We start from the raw sequence: 19,119 nt of genomic DNA on the forward strand, positions 1-19,119 counted from the left end.
TGTCTCAGCTGGGCACCATCCCCCCGCTTAGACCCATCCCCATGGTCTGCTGCCACCTTGACCCACGGGGACCCCCTGTCCCTTGTGCGTGGGGATGGGGAGGAAGGGGAGGGGCAGCGGCTCTGGCCATGATGAGTGATTTTGTGCTGGCGCTTGTGAGCAGTGCTGCTGGGAGCGGTTTGGTCCCTGGTCCAGTGCTGCCAAGAGCACCCGGGGGAGCAGAGCATCACCCAGCTGCCACCCACTGTGGAGACATTCCCCACCCAGACATGTGGGGGGATGTCTGGGCTGCCCCCAAAGCCCCCTTAGACCCCCAGCTCTGGCTCCCTGTCTCCTGTGCAGCTCCCTCCCCAAATCTCCCCTCCGGGGCGAACCCACTGCAGAGCAACACCCCGGTGCCTTTGTTAGCTCTCTGCTTGGAAAGGAGCAGCCAAATTAAGGAGGGAGCTGTAGGGAGCGCAGATGCACTGAGACACAGGGTGGGGGGCACGAGGTGTCCCCAGCCAGGTGCGCACGGTGTCCTCGGCTGGGGCCCCGGCAGGGCAGCCGGGATGGCTTTGGGCTGGTTTGGGCAGCTCAGCCCTCGCCATGACCACAGGGGGTGGCGTTGGGGTGCTTTGGGTACCCCGTCCCTTGCCGTGAGCACGGTGTGGGCATTCTGGGTGGTTTTGGAGAGGTTTGGGTACCTTGTACCCCACCACGATGGCACGGGACAGGGTGATTTTGGGGGGGCTAAGTGTGACCCCAAGCGTCGCAGGGCTGGTTCAGCGCTGCCTCAGGGGCTTTCGCTATTTTTTGGTCCTTTTGGGGATTTTCAGTGCACCTTCTCTTTTCACACTCGGCCTGCTCCCTCCTGGCATCCCTGCTCCATCCCGGCTGAGCACTCCTCCTCCGGCCTGATCCTGCCATGCTGCTGCTCCGCACCAGGCTAACTGGGACCAGCACTGGTGGCACTGGTTGTACAGGGAGCTTCCCCCTGAGATTCGCCGGCTACCAGCCCACAAGCAGGGCAAGTGCTTGACATCGTTGGAGGAAATGAGAATTAATTACGGGCTCGTTAACACCGACTCATCACTTGTGTTGCAGCACTGGGCAACATCCCCGGTGGGGACCTGGCACGTCCTGCATCGCCCCAGCCCTCGCTTGGCTCCCCCACCCAGCCCAAATCTCTCCGTACCCGCTGGGATGGGATGGGATACAGGGTGGGGTACAGGGTGGGATACGGGATGGGATACGGGATGGGGTGGGATACAGGGTGGGGTATGGGGTGGGATGGGATGGGATACAGGGTGGGATATGGGATGGGGTGGGATGGGATGGGATACAGGGTGGGGTACAGGGTAGGATACAGGGTGGGATATGGGATGGGATGGGATACAGGCTGGGATAGAGGGTAGGGTACAGGATGGGGGTTTTTCTGGCAATTGCATCCCTCAGGTGTGAGCAGCTGGGCCAGAGCAGGGGCCTTGGTGGCCGGTGTTTGGCGCTGTACCCCAAGGTGAAGCTTTGGAGACTGGAGGGGGGGGGGGAGTGGGCTGTTGGGGGGATTTGGGGGCTTGGGGGTGCAGGTGGGTGTTGAGAAGTGGGGAGGAAGGTGGAGGGGGCATTTGGGAGACTTACAGGTGCTGGGAGATGGGGAGCCGCCGGCTCTATCACAAGATGGGGGGTAGGTGGCTACCTCGGGTGTCCGGGGGGGTGCGGGGGGGTGGGGGACCCCGGGAGGTGCGGGCGGCCCTCCGCCCGGCAGGCGGCGCTGTGCGGTGCGGGCGGCGCGCTGGCGCGGCGGGCGGCTCTGTGTCGCGGAGCTGTCCAGCACTTCAGGAGGGGCCGCGCTCGCCGCGCCGGGAGCTGGGCCGGGAGGGGCCGGGCCGGGAGGGGCCGAACGGGGCCGAACGGGGCCGAGCGGGGCCGAGTGGGGCCGGGCCCAGCGGGGCGGCGCAGGCAGCGGCCGGCGGCGGCGGCTCCGGGCCGGACCGGGCCCGGTGGGGCGGCGGGGCGAGGTGAGGCGCGGCCGGGCCCGGGCCTGGCTGACGGGCCGGCCCCGGGCGGTGGGGGGGGAGGGGGTCTGGGGGGTGTGGGGACCCCACCGGACACCGGTGGGGGGGGGGGGGGGGCTGAGAGGTGCAGGGGGCTGGGAACCCCCGAGGGACAGGGGCGGGGGGGGGGGCTGTGATGCTCCCTGGGGGCAGGGGGGCTGAGGACCCCGAGGGGAAAGGGATGGGGGGGGTTACGCTGCTCCTCGGGGCCGGGGAACTGGGGTCCCCAAAGGGATGCGGACGGCAGGGCTGAGCAAGGGGTGCAGCGCTTCGTGGGTGCTGGCGTGGCTGGGGACCCCAGAGGGAGGCGGGTGGCAGGGGTGTCCCCGGGGTGCGATGCTCCTGGGGGTGCGGGATGGGGTCAGGAGCCTGGAGGTGAGACGCTCTTTGGGGCGCAGGGGGTCCCTCCAGGGACGTGGATGTGTCAGGTGCTCCCCGGTGCAGGGAGGGGGCTGGCTGGGGGGGCACCCCGCGTCCCTCTCCCACGTGCTGTGGGGACACAGGCCGGGACCCCCCAGCAGCGCTTTTTTGGCTCGTACCACGGGGCCGGGAAGGATGGGACGGCAATGAACCCCCAGCAAATGCTGGTGCCTTGTGGGGTGCAGCTGGGAGACGAGGCCGAGCTAAGAGCCCCCAAACCCCTCTCTCTTCCATGCCGACCCCCAGGCTGTGCCGGGGAGGGGGGCCCTGCAGCTCCGGGTTCGGCTGGTGAGATTTCAAACCCTGCGGGTGTTGCACGGGGGAAGGAGAGGGGCAAGGCTTGGCAGCCGGGGGAGCCTGAGCGGCGGCTGGGTGGCTTTCGGGAGCGTTTTGTGCTGGTTCTTCCCGGGTTTGGGAGGTTTGGCCCCGGGGATGGACGGACTGTGCCATTGCGGGGGGCTGGTGGTGAGGGGCCGCGGCTCGGGGGAGCAGGTGGCTTTCAGGGGACACGGGGTTCATTCATCCCCTGCGGAGCAGAGATTTCAGACTGTGGATGTTTCTTGGCTTGTCTGCGCTCCTGCTGCTGCGGGGGTGGGGGGCAACTGGGGGCTGCCAGTGTTTGGGGGCGTCTCAGGTTGATGGCAAATGCCGACGACCATCTCGTAGGGTGCAGGTGCTCGTGTCCCAGCTGGCCTCCCAGCCCTGGTGTGTGGGTTCGTGTCTGGCAGGAGCATAGGGACACCCTCAGTGGGGGGGATTTTGGGGACAGGAGCGCGTGGTGCTTGTGTCCAAAGACACAGCATCTTGGCTCTGTCCCTCTCTGCCAGCACAACCTCACACGATGGCTCCCCCCGCATCCCGCCTGCCTCCCCCCGCATCCCGCCTGCCTCCCCCTGCCCCAGGGACTCATCCTGGCAACGCGTGCAGGGAGAGGCAGGGGCTTTTGGAGCCAGAAATTGGGCAGCTTTTAGGGGAACCTTCGGTCCTTGGTCACCGCTGGGCACGACAAGCGGGGGCTTTGTCAGGCAGGCGGAGGAGTGCAGGCGTCTTGGCTGGCTTTGTCCCTGATGCCAAGGAAATGGGGCTCCCCCACCCCCCCAAGCAAAGGGTCTCCTGCCCGGGGGATGGATCTGGCTACGGGTGGACCCATGGCAGCTGGTCCTGGGAGCTGCTGGAGGGGGGAGTGGAGGGGGCTCACCCCACATCTCCGGGCAGGGGGTGCCTGGGGGGTGCAGGTCACCCCGTGGGTTTAGTCCCTGCTGCAGGGGGTCTGCCGGCAGGAGTGTCCTCGATCCCAAAAGCCCTTCCTCCTCCTTCTCCTCCTCCCTGTCTCCCAGCTCCCGTTTTCACCGGCCAGGTGGCCTGTGGCTTATATAATGTGCTCAAACCCCGGAATAGCTCCTCCCGTTACACAACCGCCCGGCCAGCCACGGCGGGGGGGATCCCCGGCTGGACGCTCCCCCTGCGCCGGCCGTGACCCCCCCCATACCTGCAGCGCTTGGCCCCAGGGGTCATTCACCAGCATTGTGTCCCCGTCAGGGAAGGTGACCCTGTTGTGACAGTCACCCCCCCTCCATATGCTTGAAATTGGCTATTATTATTATTATTATTATTATTATTATTATTATTTATTACTATTATTAGTCCCCCCCAAGTAGCGATGGGCCATGGGGCTGCCTGTGCCTCCTCTTGACTCCTTGCCCAGCAAAGCAAATGTCCCCAAGGATGCAAAATCGGGGGGGGGGGGGGGGGGGGGATTGGCCGGTGCCCCCCTCTGTCCTCGCCCAGAGATGCCGTTATTTAAGCATCTCTGGGATGGTGCAGGTCTGGCAGGACAGCGAGCGCCCGAGCCCTGCCTGCTGGGGCTGCCTGCAGGTCCCTCGGCTGCTGGCAGCTGCGGTGGCCCCAAGGGGGTGGGGAGAGCGAGGCCAGGGGGGTGCGGGGCTGGGGGGTCCCGTAGGGGAACCCATCGCCTGGACCCGCTGCCTCTGCTCGGCACGGGGGTTTGCTGCCATCACTTGGACGTGTTTCTCCTCCTTTCCTTCATCCCTGGCTCAGGAATGGGATCACTGCAGGTGTCCGGGGGTCCCCTGGGGCTGGTCCCCATCATGGCGTGACCCCCCTCCCCGTCAGCTCTCCTCCAGCCAGAGCTGGGAGCGGGGCTTGCTCGGTCTTCCCCAGCAGCCCAAGGGGTTCAGGCTGGGGGGGCTTTGGCCACGGCGTTTTGAGGACAGGAGTGAAGCCCAGCTCCTCGCCCTCCTTTGGGCCCTTTTCTCCTGCGCATCTCCCAAGGGAGCTGATGGATCCCCGCTGCCCACACCCCTGTGCGGTGCCTGTCCGGTGGGGGGGGACCCGTCCCCACCCCTGGCTCCCCCATCCCTACATCCCCAAGCTGGGAAGGAGCCCGGTTGCTTAGCAACTGTTTAGCTTCTCCACCAGCCTCCTCATCTATTTAAAAATATATATATATATATATATATTCACAGACGTAGGTAGGCAGCAGCAGTAGTGAGCCCTCACCCAGCTCATGACCCCCCCCAGCCAACATCCGTATATTCTTTATTAATTACTTTAAAGTCTGTGAGGGGTCAAATTCCGATCGGGCAGTTAGAGCAAAGGATGCTCTGGGCTTGGGGTCAGGAAAATACGGATGGAGGGGCTGGGACGGGTGTAACCAACCCCTTCCCGCTGCCCCTTCCCGCCGGCAGGATCCCTGCCGGCTCGGCACTGGGAGGCAGCGCTAACGAGCCCCAAACTGGCTACAATTTTAAAGCCAATTTTACCTTTTTTTTTTTTTTTTTTTTGCTTCTCCGAGGTCTGACTCATGGGTTTTGGCTCTCTGGGGCTGGTGAAAGCAGCTCTGGAGAAAGTCGGCCCAATTAATGGCAGCAACCCCAGACTTTTCCTCCTCGTAATTCTGGCCAGATGTTTAGAGGAGGCCGCTGCCTTGCCATGACGTTCTAGCCTTTTTTCGTCATGAAAAAAAAGCCCCTCTCCCAGCCGTCCCCACAGCACGGGCAGGGAGCAGCCTGGGACGGGGCTGTAAACACTTTGGGGACAGGGTTATGATTTCGGTAGGTGGTGGTGTGCCCTAATGAGACTCCGGCAGCCAGGGAACCACGAGGGCCACTCCTCTCACCGTCTCCGGTGGGGCTGGAGGGTCCCTGCCCTCAGCTGGGTTGTCTCCCGCTTGTTGAGACTGAGCTCTGGCACACTCGGTGCACGAGTGGTCCAGGCCCGGGCTCGCCGCCTGCATCCCGTGCCCGCATCCCCGGCACGCGGGTGCTCACCGTCGCCCTGGCTGGTGCAGCTGGATGTGGTGAGAATTAATCGAGCACCGGCCGGAGGCGGCTTTAATTAGCACCGAGGCGGGGAGGGGAGGATGCCCAGGCACCGCTGCCGCCTTTCCCCGCCGAGGGGGAGATGCCGGGAGAGCACCCAGGCACCGCCAGCCCCCGCTGCCATCCCCGCTCCCGCTGGGAAAGCGGCTTCATCCGCAGTACGGTGTGGCAGGGCCCTGCGGCGGCAGCGGGCAGGAGTGACGGGCAGCTGCCTCCAGCACAGCCCCGCGCCCCGGGTGCTGCGGGCATGGCCGGGGAGCCGAGCGGTGCCCGCGGCGGGATTTGAGCAGTGTCGGCTGGGAAGGGGGTTGTTTCTGGGCTGGAAAATAAAAGGGCAAGAGCAGTTTGGTGAAATAACACTTTTTTGCTCATTTTCCTTGTTTTCTTTTTTCTCATCGGGCTGGAGCTTCCCTTCCAAGCCCAGGCTGGATGGCCCCAGGGCTGGGACGGGGGGACGGCCGCGTCCCGGGGGTCCCAGCCCACAGGGAGGGAGCTCCTTTCCAAGGCTGATCCTTGCACCCCGAGCTGGCGGGGCCTGTCCTGCCCATGTGTCAGGGGCACAGCACGGGGTGTGTGTCCTTCTGTCCGTCCTGGCCTCTGCCCAGCTGGCAACGCTGGTGCCCGGGTCCTCCGCACCCTGGGTGCGATTCAGCGTGGCTGGGAAGGGAGGGAGAGACGCGGCGTGCCGGGCTGGTCCCTGTGCGTGGCGTGAGGCGTGGGATGGAGGATGAGGATGGAGGATGGGGATGATGATGGAGAATAGGGATGAGGATGGCGGATGGAGATGGAGGATGTGGATGAGGATGGAGGTTGGAGATGGAGGATGGGTGTACATGTGAAGGATGGATATGGAGGATGAGAATGAAGATGGGGATGGAAGATGAGGATGAGGATGGATGATGGGGACGGGGCAGCTCTGAACATTTCCAAAAGCTCTAATCCCGGCAGCAGAAAGCGTCTGCGAGCTAAAAGGGTGTTTTGACGTCCCCAAGCCCCAAGGTGGCACGTGGAGCGCCAGCGGGGAGGATCGGGATCTCAACACGTGTGCGTGAATGGCTCGGCAAAACGGGCAGAGAGAGATTTGCTCAGGAATTTCCCCAGCAGCTCCAGCCCGTGGTGCCGGAGAGTTTGAGCTCTCCTGGGTGGCACTAAGGGGATTTGGGTGGTGGGGACAGATGCCAGCGACTGTCCCCGGCCGCATCCTGCAGCCTTTAGGAGTCCATGGGGACACGGCGCAGTGCTCGCCCCAAGATGCCTCCTCTCCCTCTCGGCGAGGTGGCCGGGCAGCGGGCTGCCAGTGCTTGATGATTTGTGGGTAATTACTGCAGATAATGAAATATTTAACCATCGTCTTTATTATTGGGGGGAGCGCTGAGCCAGGCAGGAAGCTGCTGCCATTCGGGCAGGGCCGTGCTGCCTTCGCTGACGGGTTTGGTGCCGGTGTGAGCTGGCAGAGCCGGGCGGTCCCCGCGCGGTGGCCGATGGAGGGAGGTCGCGGTGGTGACGGCCACCCTGTGTCCCCGAGCCGTCCCTTGCGGGTGCAGGGCTGCCCCTGTGCAGGGTGTCACTGGGGGTGTCCTCTGGGGACAGGGAGGGCACAGATCCAGCCTGGGGGACACGGACTCCCTCTGCCCCCATGCCTTGTCCCCATTGTCACCAGAGATGTAGGACTGGCTCCATTTTCCACCCAGAGCTTTTGCCTGTGGTCCGGCTTTGCTCTTGGTAACCGGAGGGGGTTCGCGGGTGGTTTTTCTCTTCCTTTGTTTTCCCGCCCGTGCCGTGGCTGAGGCAGGGTGGCTGCTCTCAGCTCTCACGGTGGCTATTGCTCACGCCTGAGGGGACACCGGGACGCAGTGCAGTCTCCATCCCCAGGCTGGCTCCACCTGCCCGGCCCAGGGTACAAGGGGGATACTTCCAGCTGGATCCTTTTTACGGAGACAGGGAGCAGTTCCCGGTGGGATCCCCGTGCCTCCCCCACCGTGCAGCCCTCACCCGCAGGTACCGTCCAGCTGCCGGTTTATCTCGCTCGCTCCTCCATCTACCTGCCCGGCTGAATATCCCACACGCTCGCAAGGTTTCGCAGCAATGAATTTACCCACTGCTGGGCTCAGGATAAAATTAATTCCTGCTGGGGGAAAGCAAGCCGAGGCTGCTGTGAAAGGCGTCCTCTCCCTCCCCCTCTCATTCCCCGAGCCCCTTGGTGGGTGAGGGTTTCCCAGTGGGGAGCTTCCCCCATTCCCAAATTTCCTTCCCGGTTTTTGGCTTCATGCCCTGATGGGAGAAAGAGGAAGAGGAACCCCCAAGCCAGGTTTTTCTGCAGCATCTCTCCCATCTCTGGCCGAGGGCCACCCTGGGACATGGAGGGGGGTGAGTTCGGGGTCGCCCTGGGCAGGGACGGCTGAATGGGGCAGGTCCTTGCTGCGGGGTGTCATGGGGATCAAAACGGGGGTGCTGCCCTTCCTTCTGCAGGCAAGGGGGGGACCAAGGGACCCTCTGGTTGCTCTAACAGGTCTGAGCATCTGGGGGTGCAGGGAGCCCTGGCCAGCTCCTGCTCTGCTGGCAGCATCTCCCACTGCCTGCTCCTCCGTGCCTCTGCAGAGATGAAGGCTGCCGGCTCCTCTCTGCACGGAAATAATGGGGAAAAAAAAGCAAAAAAAAAAAAGCCTTGTAATTAAGCAGTCAGCTGCTGTCCTCCCTGGGCAGGCTCGTCAGGAGATAAATGAGTGCGTGGGGCAGCCAGCGGCAGTGGGAAAGCCGGGGGTGTCCCTTGGGGATGCCACAGGGTGGGAGATGCCTTCTCACCAGGCTGGGGCCCCCGCCGCTCCGGGGAGGGCTCCGAGGGTTTTTCTCTCCTCAAACAGTGGAGAAACATCCTCAAAGCCTCTTGCGGGCGATCTGCGTTCCCCCCCCGGCTCTGTCCCACCTGGCACGGCCACAGAAAGCTCTGAACCGCCTGGCGTCCCGCTGGAACAGCACAGTGGGAGCAGCGAGCCCTCCCTGGCCTCGAAACGGTGCGGATCAGTCCGTGGTCCGTCCGTCCTGCCTTCACGCCCATGCCCTCGGCTGAGGGATCCCTCCTTCCCCGGGCCAACGTTTGGCCCCATCCTCCTTAGGCGGCGTGTCTCAGACACCCCGGGCATCACGGGCAAGGGCCGGCTGCTTCCCACGTAGACAACGACGTGCAGACAGCACCCAGCCTTGGCAGCGCCTTTCCGGCGGGGTCCCTGGGATGGAAACACCCTGGAGAAGCGGCTGCTGACAAAAGCTGCATCTCTGAGCCCAAAGCCAGCTTGGTGGGAGCATCCCGTGCCGGGGAGAGGGCTGGTGCTTTGGGCAGGGGAACCGGGGCATCGCAGGATGGCGAGACCGAGGAATGGGTGCTCAGCCGTGCACCGATGGCCTGAGGTCACTGAGACAGGGTTGTGTCTGTGCTCCTGGAGATTTGGGAGCATCTCCTCCCCCCAGGCTCAGGGAGCATCAGCCGGAGCCTCAGCGCGGCAGTGCCACACGGGAAGGGCTGTCCTCTTCCAAGGGGTTATTTTTGGAGCCAAGTGAGGACACGTTGACTGTGGTGGCGGAAGGCGGAGGCAGGGACACGTGAAGGTGAAAGAGCAGGGAGAAGGCAGGCGGGCAGCAGCCGGTGGGGAGCGTCACCTGCCCTTGCAGCTGGCACCGGGCCATTGCCGGAGGGTGCCAGGCCGTTGCCAGCGGGCATCGGCTGGGCCAGACATCAGGATGTCCCATGGCTGCATCCTCGGTGGCCAGTGCAGCTGCGGGGTGCAAGGGGATATGTGAGGCCTTTGGGTCCATCCCCTTGCTGGGTGGGGACAGTGCCCAGGGCTGTCCCCGAGGGCCGTGAGGATGGATGTCCATCCCTGCTCCAAACCCGCAGCAGCTGACCGCAGGGTCCGTGGGGCTCGGAGGGACCTCTGCCCACCTGTCCCGCAGCTACCGTATGGCTCCGGGTGCCACAGACCCACGCTTTGCCAGGCTTTCCCCAGTACGAGGCTGGTGCAGAGCATCCTCCTCTCTGCGCCATGAGCCAGCCCTCGCAGCATGGTGATGGGAGTAGCCCCAGCCTTGCTTTGCAGATGGGGAAACTGAGGCAAGGGCAAGGAAGGGTGCTGGCAGAAGATCCAGATCTCTGTCACCATCTCCATCAACCTGCTGTGCCCACACCTCTTTGGAGACAAATTTTGTCTTCAGGTCCTGGCAGGGTCTCCTCGCTGTCATGGGGTGAGAGGGAAACCGGGGCAGGGACTGACCCCCAACTCTTTTTCTCCCTCCCAGGTGCTGCTGGCGGCAGGGCCGCCCACGCCAGCATGGCTCTCTACAACAACGGGGCTGACGTGCCTTCGCCCCAGGAAGCCTCCAATGGCTTCTCGCAGCCCGGTGCCTCGGGTACGTGGCACAAGGGTGAGGAGGAGGTGCGCCTGGTGGAGCCCAGCCTGGTGAAGAAGGCTCACCGGGAAATCCTGGACCATGAGCGCAAGCGGCGGGTGGAGCTGAAGTGCATGGAGCTGCAGGAGATGATGGAGGAGCAGGGGTGAGTGGCGGGGGATCAGGGCTGGGCTGGAGGTGAACTCCATGGCTTGGGATCTTTTTGACCCACTTGCACCTTGTTCTCCTCCTTTTTCCTCTCTAAAAAAATAGGTTGATGTGGCAAATGTCCCCACTTGGAAGTAAATCCACTTTGGGGTGGACTGGTGGGTTGGTTTGTGAAGCTAAATGCCTCCAAGAAAGGCAGACCCAGGAGTTCATCCACACACACGTTGGAGGCTCACTCTGGCCCCTCCACGTGGAACTCTGGGCTCCCAGCTCATCGTGCCGGGAGAGCTGAGGCAGGAAGAGGAGCGAGTTGCTCATGGTCATGCAAGCTGTCAGTGCCACCCAGCACGTGCCCCACACGCCTGGGGTGGGACATGATCTGTCTTGGTCTCTCGTGTTGGGGAGATGAAGGAGAGCTGGGGTTTAGTCCCAGGTGAGGCTGTTTTGGTGCTTCAGTTTGTCCTGCCTTCCTTCTCTCCCCCCAGTTTTGGGGTGAGAGGATCCCCCCTGTCCTGCCGTGCCCCTGGCCAGGCAGCGTGAGCTGCTCCCCAGCCTTTACTTTCCCCTGGGGATGCAAAGGGCCAGGGGGAAACCCGAGGGGCCGGAGAGCATCCCTGCCTGGGTGGGCAGGAGGGGCTGGGGGGCCAGCGAGGAGACCCCCATCCCCACCGCACCCATGGCCGTGCTGCCGGCTGCCCCACAGCTCTGGCACCAGCCAAACAGCCTGATCCCCCCCGACAGCTCGCTAAAACCTGACGGATGGGGCACATTCTCCAGCACACGTGGGTAGACAGGGACTGGTATCAGCTGGGGAGAAGGAAAATGGATTGAGGGAAGGCTTCGCCAAGGCTTTCATTAAGAGCGCAAGCGTGACCTAGAATTAAATTGTCTCACACAGACTGGAATAATGATTGTGCCTAATTTGTCGTTATGGAAATAAATAAGGCTGACCTGGCACCTTGGGGAGCCCAGAGCCTCCTGTCGGGTTCCCGTGCCCTACTAGGGATCTTACTACTAGTAGTATCATTACTGCAGTGGGTAATAGTAATATTGCAACCGGTATTGTTGTTATTGCTATAATTGCCTTTGCTATTATTAAGTCTATTAATAACGATGATGATGGTGATACACCAAAATGATAATATAATTACAGTAATAATCTTGGTCAACCTGGTTAATCCTCCGCCTGCTCTTCCCCTCCGCGCAGGAGCTCTCTGGGGGGGTTGCACAGGAAGCGCTTTGCACCCCCGAGGTTTCTGCCTGAGCTGGGGGCCGCATCCTGGCCACAGCCTCGGGGGAGTTATTGCCAAGGGCAGGACCCTCGGGATGAGCAGATGTGACAGCAGAGGAGGTTTTTTCCGGGGATTTAAGCGCTCCCTTGTTTCCTTAAATGCGAATGGCTCCTCCTGCCTGCGCTGCACCCGGCTGCTGCTCGCTCCGGGCTGCCTGCACGGTTATTCCCTGCCTGCAGGCTGGATTTCTGGTCTGGAAAAGAAGCGTCAGCAATTTTTCTTTCTTTCCCAAACCCATTCTATGTGTTAAATGCAAAACCCAAAATCCCTCCAACAGGGTTATAAGCAGGGCCAGGGGGTGCAGGAGGGAAGGGGCTGGGGCGGTGCTCTGGCCTCCATCACAGGATCGCTGGGTGCAGGGGGGGTTCCTCGGCTTGGCCTTGTCCCCCGCAGATTTGCTAACAGCCCAACCGCAGTGGCCCATCTGTCACCTCCGGTTTGGCCTCACGTCCCCTCTCCGAGAGCATCAGCCGCGTTTGGAATGTGCTGCAGCAAATGCTCATCTTCTCGGGCAGACATCTTCCTGCTGCCGCTGGCCTCCTGATGGCTGTGGGATGGCCGGGGCTGGCCTCTCCATCCTTGTGGGATGGCCACACTCTGCCCAGCTGGCTGCACCACCATCGAGGGTGCGGTGCAGAGCAGCATTTGGGGGTGCTGCCCTGTTTTCAGGGCCCCCTGTGCTCAGCCAGGGTGCAAGGCGAAGGGAAGCAGCCGGGATGCCTCCGTGCCCGGTTAGCAGCCCTCCTCCTGCGCAGGAGTCCTGGCCGGCTGGGGAATTAATGAGAGCCTTTCAGTGCAAATGAGCTCGTTAATATTAATACCCCTCTCCCTGCTGCTTCCCTTTGTGGGCACCGCAGGGGGGGCAGGTGCTGCCACGTGCTCCTCTGCACCCAGGGCACCCAAGGGCACCCAGGGGCTCTGCGAGGTGCCAGCCTCAGGGACTGCAGGGCTCGGCCAGGCTGTGACACCCCGATTTCTGGGCTCCTTAGTGGCGATGCTGATGGGATGTGACGGCGAGGATGGGCCACGAGAAGCCCCTGCAGACGGCGTGGGTGAGGACAGGGTCGCACGCAGAGCCCGACCCCTTCCCTCCCAGGGTGGCGGTGTGGTGGTGACATGGGGTCCCTCTCCCTTTGCCCTGTCCCCAGGGACAGTGCCAAGAGCACCGCAGGTCCCTCCACTGCATCCCTCCGTTTGGATGGTTTTGGTCGAGGGGGATGCTCAGCGCCCTTGTGCAGCCGCGGGATGTGGCACAGGACCACCCACCCTGGGCTGTCACCCGTCCCTCCCCTGGGACACCTCAGGGACGGCTGGAGCGCCGTGGTTTGCCGCGGCTGTTCTCAGATGCCAGGGACAAAGTGATTAGTGTCTCTCATTAATAACCCTGCAGCGGCCTGAGTCAGCGTTCGGCGTTAGCGCAGAGCTGGCTCGGCTGCCGGGGCCCCGGCGCAGCGCGGGGATGAGCGAGGGAGGCTCGCGATGGGACAGAGGCGCCTAGCGTGAAACCCGGCATCGCCAGCTGCGATGCTGGTGCTGCTGAGGGGGTTCAGAGGAGATGTGCCCCAAAACCTGGGGCAGTGGGGAAGGAATGGCAACTTCATGGTCATCTTCTTCTTTTACCCCTTCCTGATGTCCGTTCCTCTGCCAAGTACTGCTGGGAAGGGTGGGCAGGAGACAAGAGGGCTTAGAGGGTGGTGGCAGGGGACCAAGTGGAGGGACTTACTGTCCTCCAGACCCTGATGACCGTCACCATGCCACCTCTCCTTCTGACCAGCCCCTTGGGCCACATGTCACTCCTGAAGGTATGCAGGTCCTCAGCAGGTCCCTGGGGAGCCCACGCTCCGGCCACGACAGCCCTGACCACGTCTTTGCTCATCCAGGTACTCCGAAGAGGAGATACGGCAAAAAGTGGGGACCTTTCGGCAAATGCTGATGGAGAAGGAAGGCGTGCTCACCAGGGAGGACCAGCACGGGCGCCAAATGTAAGTGAGGCAGCTCCGAGTTGGCCTGTCCGTGCATCCTGTCTGTCCCTCATCCCAGAGAGACACATCCCAGATTGCCTCTGAGTATCGATGGGTGGGTGAGTGGATTGATAGAGAGAGGGCATATATATATAGGGATGGTTGGATGGACATAGAGAGGGTATATAGAGTTGGGGGGATGGGTGGATGGTGTTTTGGATCAGTGGTTGGTTGGTTGGACGATTGGTTGGTCAGTTGGTAGGTTAGAGGCAGGGCTTGCCTCTCTGAGGCAGGATCCCACCTCTGGAGAGGTTAGAGGTTATCCTGCACTGGTCTTCTGGACACCTCAGAGTGCTGTACGGAGAGGCCAGCGTTACAATGCTGCTGGCACAGATGATGAAACCGAAGCAGAGAAGGTCTGGATGCTTGGCTCGCCCCACCAGCCAGCGGCAGAGACCAAGCTGCGGGTTTGCTGTGCCTCACCTCTGCCTGCTCCTGCCTCTTGGGGTCACCTCTCCTGCTCTCCCCAGGGCTGAAATCGCTGCTTCTGCCTCCAGCCAGGCGAGGGCACCCGTTTCCAGCCCTTGCTCTTAACTCCACAATGCAGAATAGTCCTCCTGCCTCCGGGTGTGAAGCTGGGGTAACTCAGCTCGGCTGGCGATGGTTTGGCAGGTTGGCTGCTGTTCTGTAACCCTAGAAATATTAGCGTTAACAGTAACAATCATTAAGAATAATAATAATAATAATTTCTGTTGCAAGGGGCCCAGGCTGGATAGGCAGGGCTGGAGCCTGCTTCTCACCTGGGTAGACCCAGAACCTGCGTCTCCGTCAGACTGGTGTCACCCCAAGGAGCCCCACGGAAGACGCTTCTCCAAGGAACTCCTGCCCCGTGCATCTGCTTCCTAATTGCTCCTCACGCTGCCTGATCCCTGGGGCTGCTTCTGCCCCCCGCGGGGCAGCTTGGGGCTCAGGTTAGGTGTCCAAAGCAGCCCCGCTCCTGCTGGGGACATGCCACTCGCTCCTCCTGCCCCACGCAGGACCGTTCCCAGCCTCACGAGGGTCCGCCCTGGCTCGATGATGATTTATCTGCACGATGCTTAATGGCCCAGGCAGTGTGGCTGGCCCAGCGCGCACCATCCATCAGCCTGGAAACCAGGTCACTCGGGACAGGAATAGATGCTGCAGGTTCACTGAATATTAATGCTTCATTAGGGTCAGGAAATCAGGGCGAGGGGGGAGGCAGGGAAGCCGCGGTGGGGAGAGCCTTCCTCCCACCGCTCTGCTGGCACGTCGGGCAGGGAGGGACACCGGGGCAGGGGCGTGTAGCCCTGGGGTAGCCCAAAGCATTCAGGGTCTTCCTCTAGGCAGGAAAAACCAAGGCATGGGGAAAACCAACCTGCCCAGGTCACCAAACATCAAGGCAATGTGTTAACAAGTGGCCTTTGCCCATGGGGACATGAGTCATCTCCGGGGCATCTTCCCGGGCAGGCTCGTTAGGGCTGGCTGCACATAGGGAAGCGGAAGGTGCATTAAGGTTGCCCAAGCAGCCCTAGCTGTCGCCTTTGCGGGCTTGCTTTTGTAAAACAGAGGGTAATCATTAAAGATTAGCCCAGGGGCTATAAATAATAGTGCTGAGCTGGAAGGAGCAGTCTCCAAGCAAAGGATTGCTCGGAGGAGAGCAAAGCTAATGGCACCTGGAGGAGGCTGGTGGGAGCTGGGTCCAAAGGAGGTGGCTCTTCAGGCAGCGGGGACCTGAGCTGCCAAAGTCCCTGCCAGAGGAAGTCCTGGGTGCAAAAGGTCTGCGCTGGTTGAAGAGGCTGGACAAGGGAGTTAGTTAATTAAAGTTTAAATAAAGAGCCCCAGCCCTTGCGGTGGCTGGGAGAGTACCCAGCAAAACATCTCATGGGCTGGTCCTGCTCCAGCACCTCTCTGGACTTTTACAGCTCGGTCTTTGGCTGCCGGGACTATGAGCCTGAACCGGCTGCTTTTGTTTCAAAGCAGATGCGAAATCTCAGCATCATCTGCAAAATTCCCCAGGGGAAACTGAGGCACTGAGCAGAGCCGTGACCACCTGAGTCCCTGGCTTGCTCTCTGTGCTCTTCCAGCTCCTGTCCCTGTGCACGCACAGCCCAGTGACACAGCCCAGTCCCCAAGGAGTAACCGCTTGATGGACAGGCTGGTGGGATTGAAAACGAATACGAGTGTGTGTCGAGCGGGGAGGAATAATTGGAGCTGCACAAGCCCGTCTTGAGCCACTGAGCATGGCTAATGGGCGAGATGCTGACAGCAGGTTCTGGCGCAGAGCAGTGCCTGCTCACAGACCAGAGTCCAACAGGGAATTATCCCTGCTTGCTCCTCTCTTTTCCTCTTTTCTCCCCTTTCCCATGGTTGGGTGCGTGGTTGAAGGGCTGTTCCTGCCCTTGGGGCACGGCCAAGGCAGGAGTCACTTGGAGAGGACCCAGAAAGCCATGGCTACGGCACAGAAGGGAGCCCAAGATCTGCTTGAGCGATCGTCCGCGGTCAGGAGGAGGACGCCTTGCTTGTAGTTTTGGTCCAAACCATTTTTAATTGGGTTAAACAGCCCAGGGCCTGCCTGTGGCCAGGGATGCCAACACGTGCGGCTCTTGGATCTGCCGTCTGGGCCTTGGAGCATCTCTTCACTCGGCCGGAGGCACTGGCAGGGCTGCCAAGGGACTGGTGCCGTGGGGGCTGCGCTTCACTGGCACTCCCTGCCGCACGCCTCCGGGCTGGGAAGGGCAGAGGAGCCCACATCGGCTTTCCGAGAGCAAATGTCCCTTGGGGCTGGTGTGATGCCAGAACCCTCCAGGGACAACCCCGTCTGTTAGGGTTCCCTCCAGAGCACCTGGATGGCCGAGTCCCTCCCGGGGTGACGTGTCCTACATCCCCCAAGAAGAAACGAGAGGCCCTTGGGGGGGCTTGATGCTGCTTCTGGGGCTGATGGCACAGGAGGACCGGGGAGGTGGGGGACAGCAGGGAGAGGCTGGGCAGGGGACTCCTGGGTCCCTCCTGCCTGCCCGGTCCAGCTGCCAGGCCTCTGCCGAGCCCTGCCCGCAGCCCTGGTAGTCAATGGCAACCTCCTGCCGGTTTCCATGGCAGCAGGAAAAATTAATGCTGATGAAGTCACTTGAGGGGGGAGAGGAGACCCTGATGGCTCCAGGCCTGATGTTCCCCCACCCCATCTCACCTGGCCTGGTGGGGACGTCACCCATCACCTGCCTGAAGCTCCGGTGCTGAGCCGGCAGCACGCTGGGGCGTCAGCCTCAAAGCCGGGATCATCCCGGGCAGCTCCAGCCAGCGGGTGGATAATCCCCCGAATCCCCCGAGCCTCCTGCCGGCTCCTCTCACCCTAATCCAGCCCTGTCGCCTACCTGGGCTGACCCCAGCCCCCCGCTCAGCCCCGGCGCTTGGGCAATGCCAAGGGGGGCTCCAGATGTGCCAGGGCTGGACCCCGTGGGGAGATGGTGGCCTGAGCCCTGTCCCTGTGCCGGCCTGGCAGGGATTCACTGCAGGGAGACCCCGAGAAGAGCCCTACTGCGGGGCTTTGCTGCGTGTGGACCTCAAACGATGTGACCAAAGTCCCCTGGGGGTGCTGTGGTGGGGGGCACGTCCCCCGGCTCCCACAGCCACGCTGGGGCTGGCCCAGACTTCCCCCTAGCTGCTCCGGTGGGATTCAGGGAACAGGGAGCCCCGAATTAATCCTGTGCTTCCTCCTTCGGCAGCGTGATAGAAAACCACCATGGGGTGGATGGGGAGGAGTACGTGGCAGAGTACCCCGACTACGGTGAGGGCTGCCTGCTGCAGTGCGACTGCTCGGCTGAGTGCTACCGTGAGGACAGCGGCCACCGCGAGTACAGGTCAAGCCAGAACCACAGCAAGGATTTTGGGGAGCGGGCATGCACGGGGGGGGATGTCTCCCTGCCTGCCAGGTCCCCACTGGGGGACACGGAGGCCAGGAGACCCCTGGGTGGCTCTCCCTTCTCTGCCCAACCCTGTCTGCTTTCTCCTCGCAGGGTGAAAAGACGCTCGAGCAGCTCCACCTCTCCTCCACCCAAGAAGAAAAAGAAAAAGAAATCGGGTCACCGCCGGAGCCGGTGAGTCTCCCAGTTGTCCCTGTGCTGTCCCCTCTCCTGGGTGGGCAGCCCTCCTCCCAGCTCACCTCTTCCCCAGACTCCAGTGGGGCAAGTCCCCCCACTTTGGGGGGCAGTACAGCCCCAAATGTGCACCCTCAAGAGGTGCAATGCATCTGCATGCACCGATGGTGCAACACGCACACACAGCGCTGTGGGATGCACAGCCAGCCCACCCAACTGCACCCACTGGTGGGACCTTGCCCGGTCCATGCTGGGAAGGAGCCAGCTGCTGCAGGGCACAGCACCGGGCAGGATTTGGCTCCCTGAAGGGTCTGGCTCTGTCTACCCGCTGGTCCCCTCCCCGGTTAGTGCTGGCCAGCTGGGTAGGACACTGTCCCTAATGTCCCTTTCTTCTCTGCCTCCCCCATGGCAGCAAAAAGAGGAAACCCGGCTCGGAGCGCAGGTGAGTGCCTCTCGAACTGGGTGGGCTGCGGGGTCCCCGTTGGACATGCAAGACCACCGGGCATGGGCTGACCTCTGCCACCCACTGTTCCCCTCCAAAATCCCAGTGGGAACTGGCCGCCTCGTCTCCTGCTGGAGGCTGCGGAGCCCACGAGGTGGCAATGGGACACGGCGGGATTTGGGTGCTCCACCACCAAAGGCAGCCGGCGCCCTTCTGCTAAAAGCCCCTTTCTGTCCCCCACCCCAAATCCCCCCAGGAAATAACTTCCATGCGATGTTCATGCATCCCATGGGTGCTCCAGGGGAAGTGAGGTGCCGGGCGGGGTGGTGGGATGGGACTCCCCTGGGCCATGGAGATGGGGAGTCCCTTGCTCCCCCCTCAAGGGCACCCACTTTCCCCCCACTCCCCAGCTGTGACAGCTCTTCACCCATCCGCAAGGAAAAGAAAAAGAAGACTGGAAAGAAACACAGACGTGACAGGTAGGATGGACACCATGTCGGGTTGGGGATGGTGGGGCTGGTTGGCCACAGTGGGACTCATTGGTGGGTGCCCAGGCCCACGGGCTGGGGCAGGATGGAGGCATGGACAGGGATGGATGCTGATGGCTCTTCGTGGGGCCGTCACCTCCTCCTGGCAGCTGTCACCTGCCCCATCCAGCAGCCCATCTCAGGGCCACCCCCCTGCCCTTGTCCCCATCCCCTGGGACTGCCCGGCCTTTGCTCTGCTCTGGCTGGCTCAGCATGTTTCCTTCATCTCTGCCTCCTCTTCATCCCTCAGGTCTGAGTCGGGGTCACGGAAGAAGAGAAGACACAGGTGAGAGTGATGGCTGCTGGGAGCCCCCCCACTGCCACCAGCGCTGGCTGCCAGCTTCCCCCGTCAGGGACCCCCTGTCCCCTGCCCTCCCACTGTCCCCATCCCCTACGCCCACAGGGACAGACCCCGTGCCACCGGGCAGGGGATGGAGCTG

General features: G+C 62.4%; 1 protein-coding gene across 1 annotated transcript in view; it reads left to right on the forward strand.

Annotated features, from left to right (window-relative positions):
• The first annotated feature begins 1,836 nt into the window (after positions 1-1,836).
• The window catches only part of SRRM3 (serine/arginine repetitive matrix 3), a 29,100-nt gene continuing 11,817 nt past the window's right edge, over positions 1,837-19,119 (forward strand). Inside the window, exons 1-8 of the mRNA XM_075771332.1 lie at positions 1,837-2,000; positions 10,088-10,343; positions 13,518-13,619; positions 17,339-17,473; positions 17,630-17,710; positions 18,123-18,152; positions 18,563-18,631; positions 18,930-18,965. Coding sequence (XP_075627447.1) covers positions 10,120-10,343; positions 13,518-13,619; positions 17,339-17,473; positions 17,630-17,710; positions 18,123-18,152; positions 18,563-18,631; positions 18,930-18,965 — 677 coding nt within the window. The 5' untranslated portion in view covers positions 1,837-2,000; positions 10,088-10,119. The remainder of the gene's footprint in view (positions 2,001-10,087; positions 10,344-13,517; positions 13,620-17,338; positions 17,474-17,629; positions 17,711-18,122; positions 18,153-18,562; positions 18,632-18,929; positions 18,966-19,119) is intronic.

The sequence above is a fragment of the Balearica regulorum genome, chromosome 19 (genome assembly GCF_011004875.1).
Source record: "Balearica regulorum gibbericeps isolate bBalReg1 chromosome 19, bBalReg1.pri, whole genome shotgun sequence".
Lineage (NCBI taxonomy): Eukaryota > Metazoa > Chordata > Aves > Gruiformes > Gruidae > Balearica > Balearica regulorum.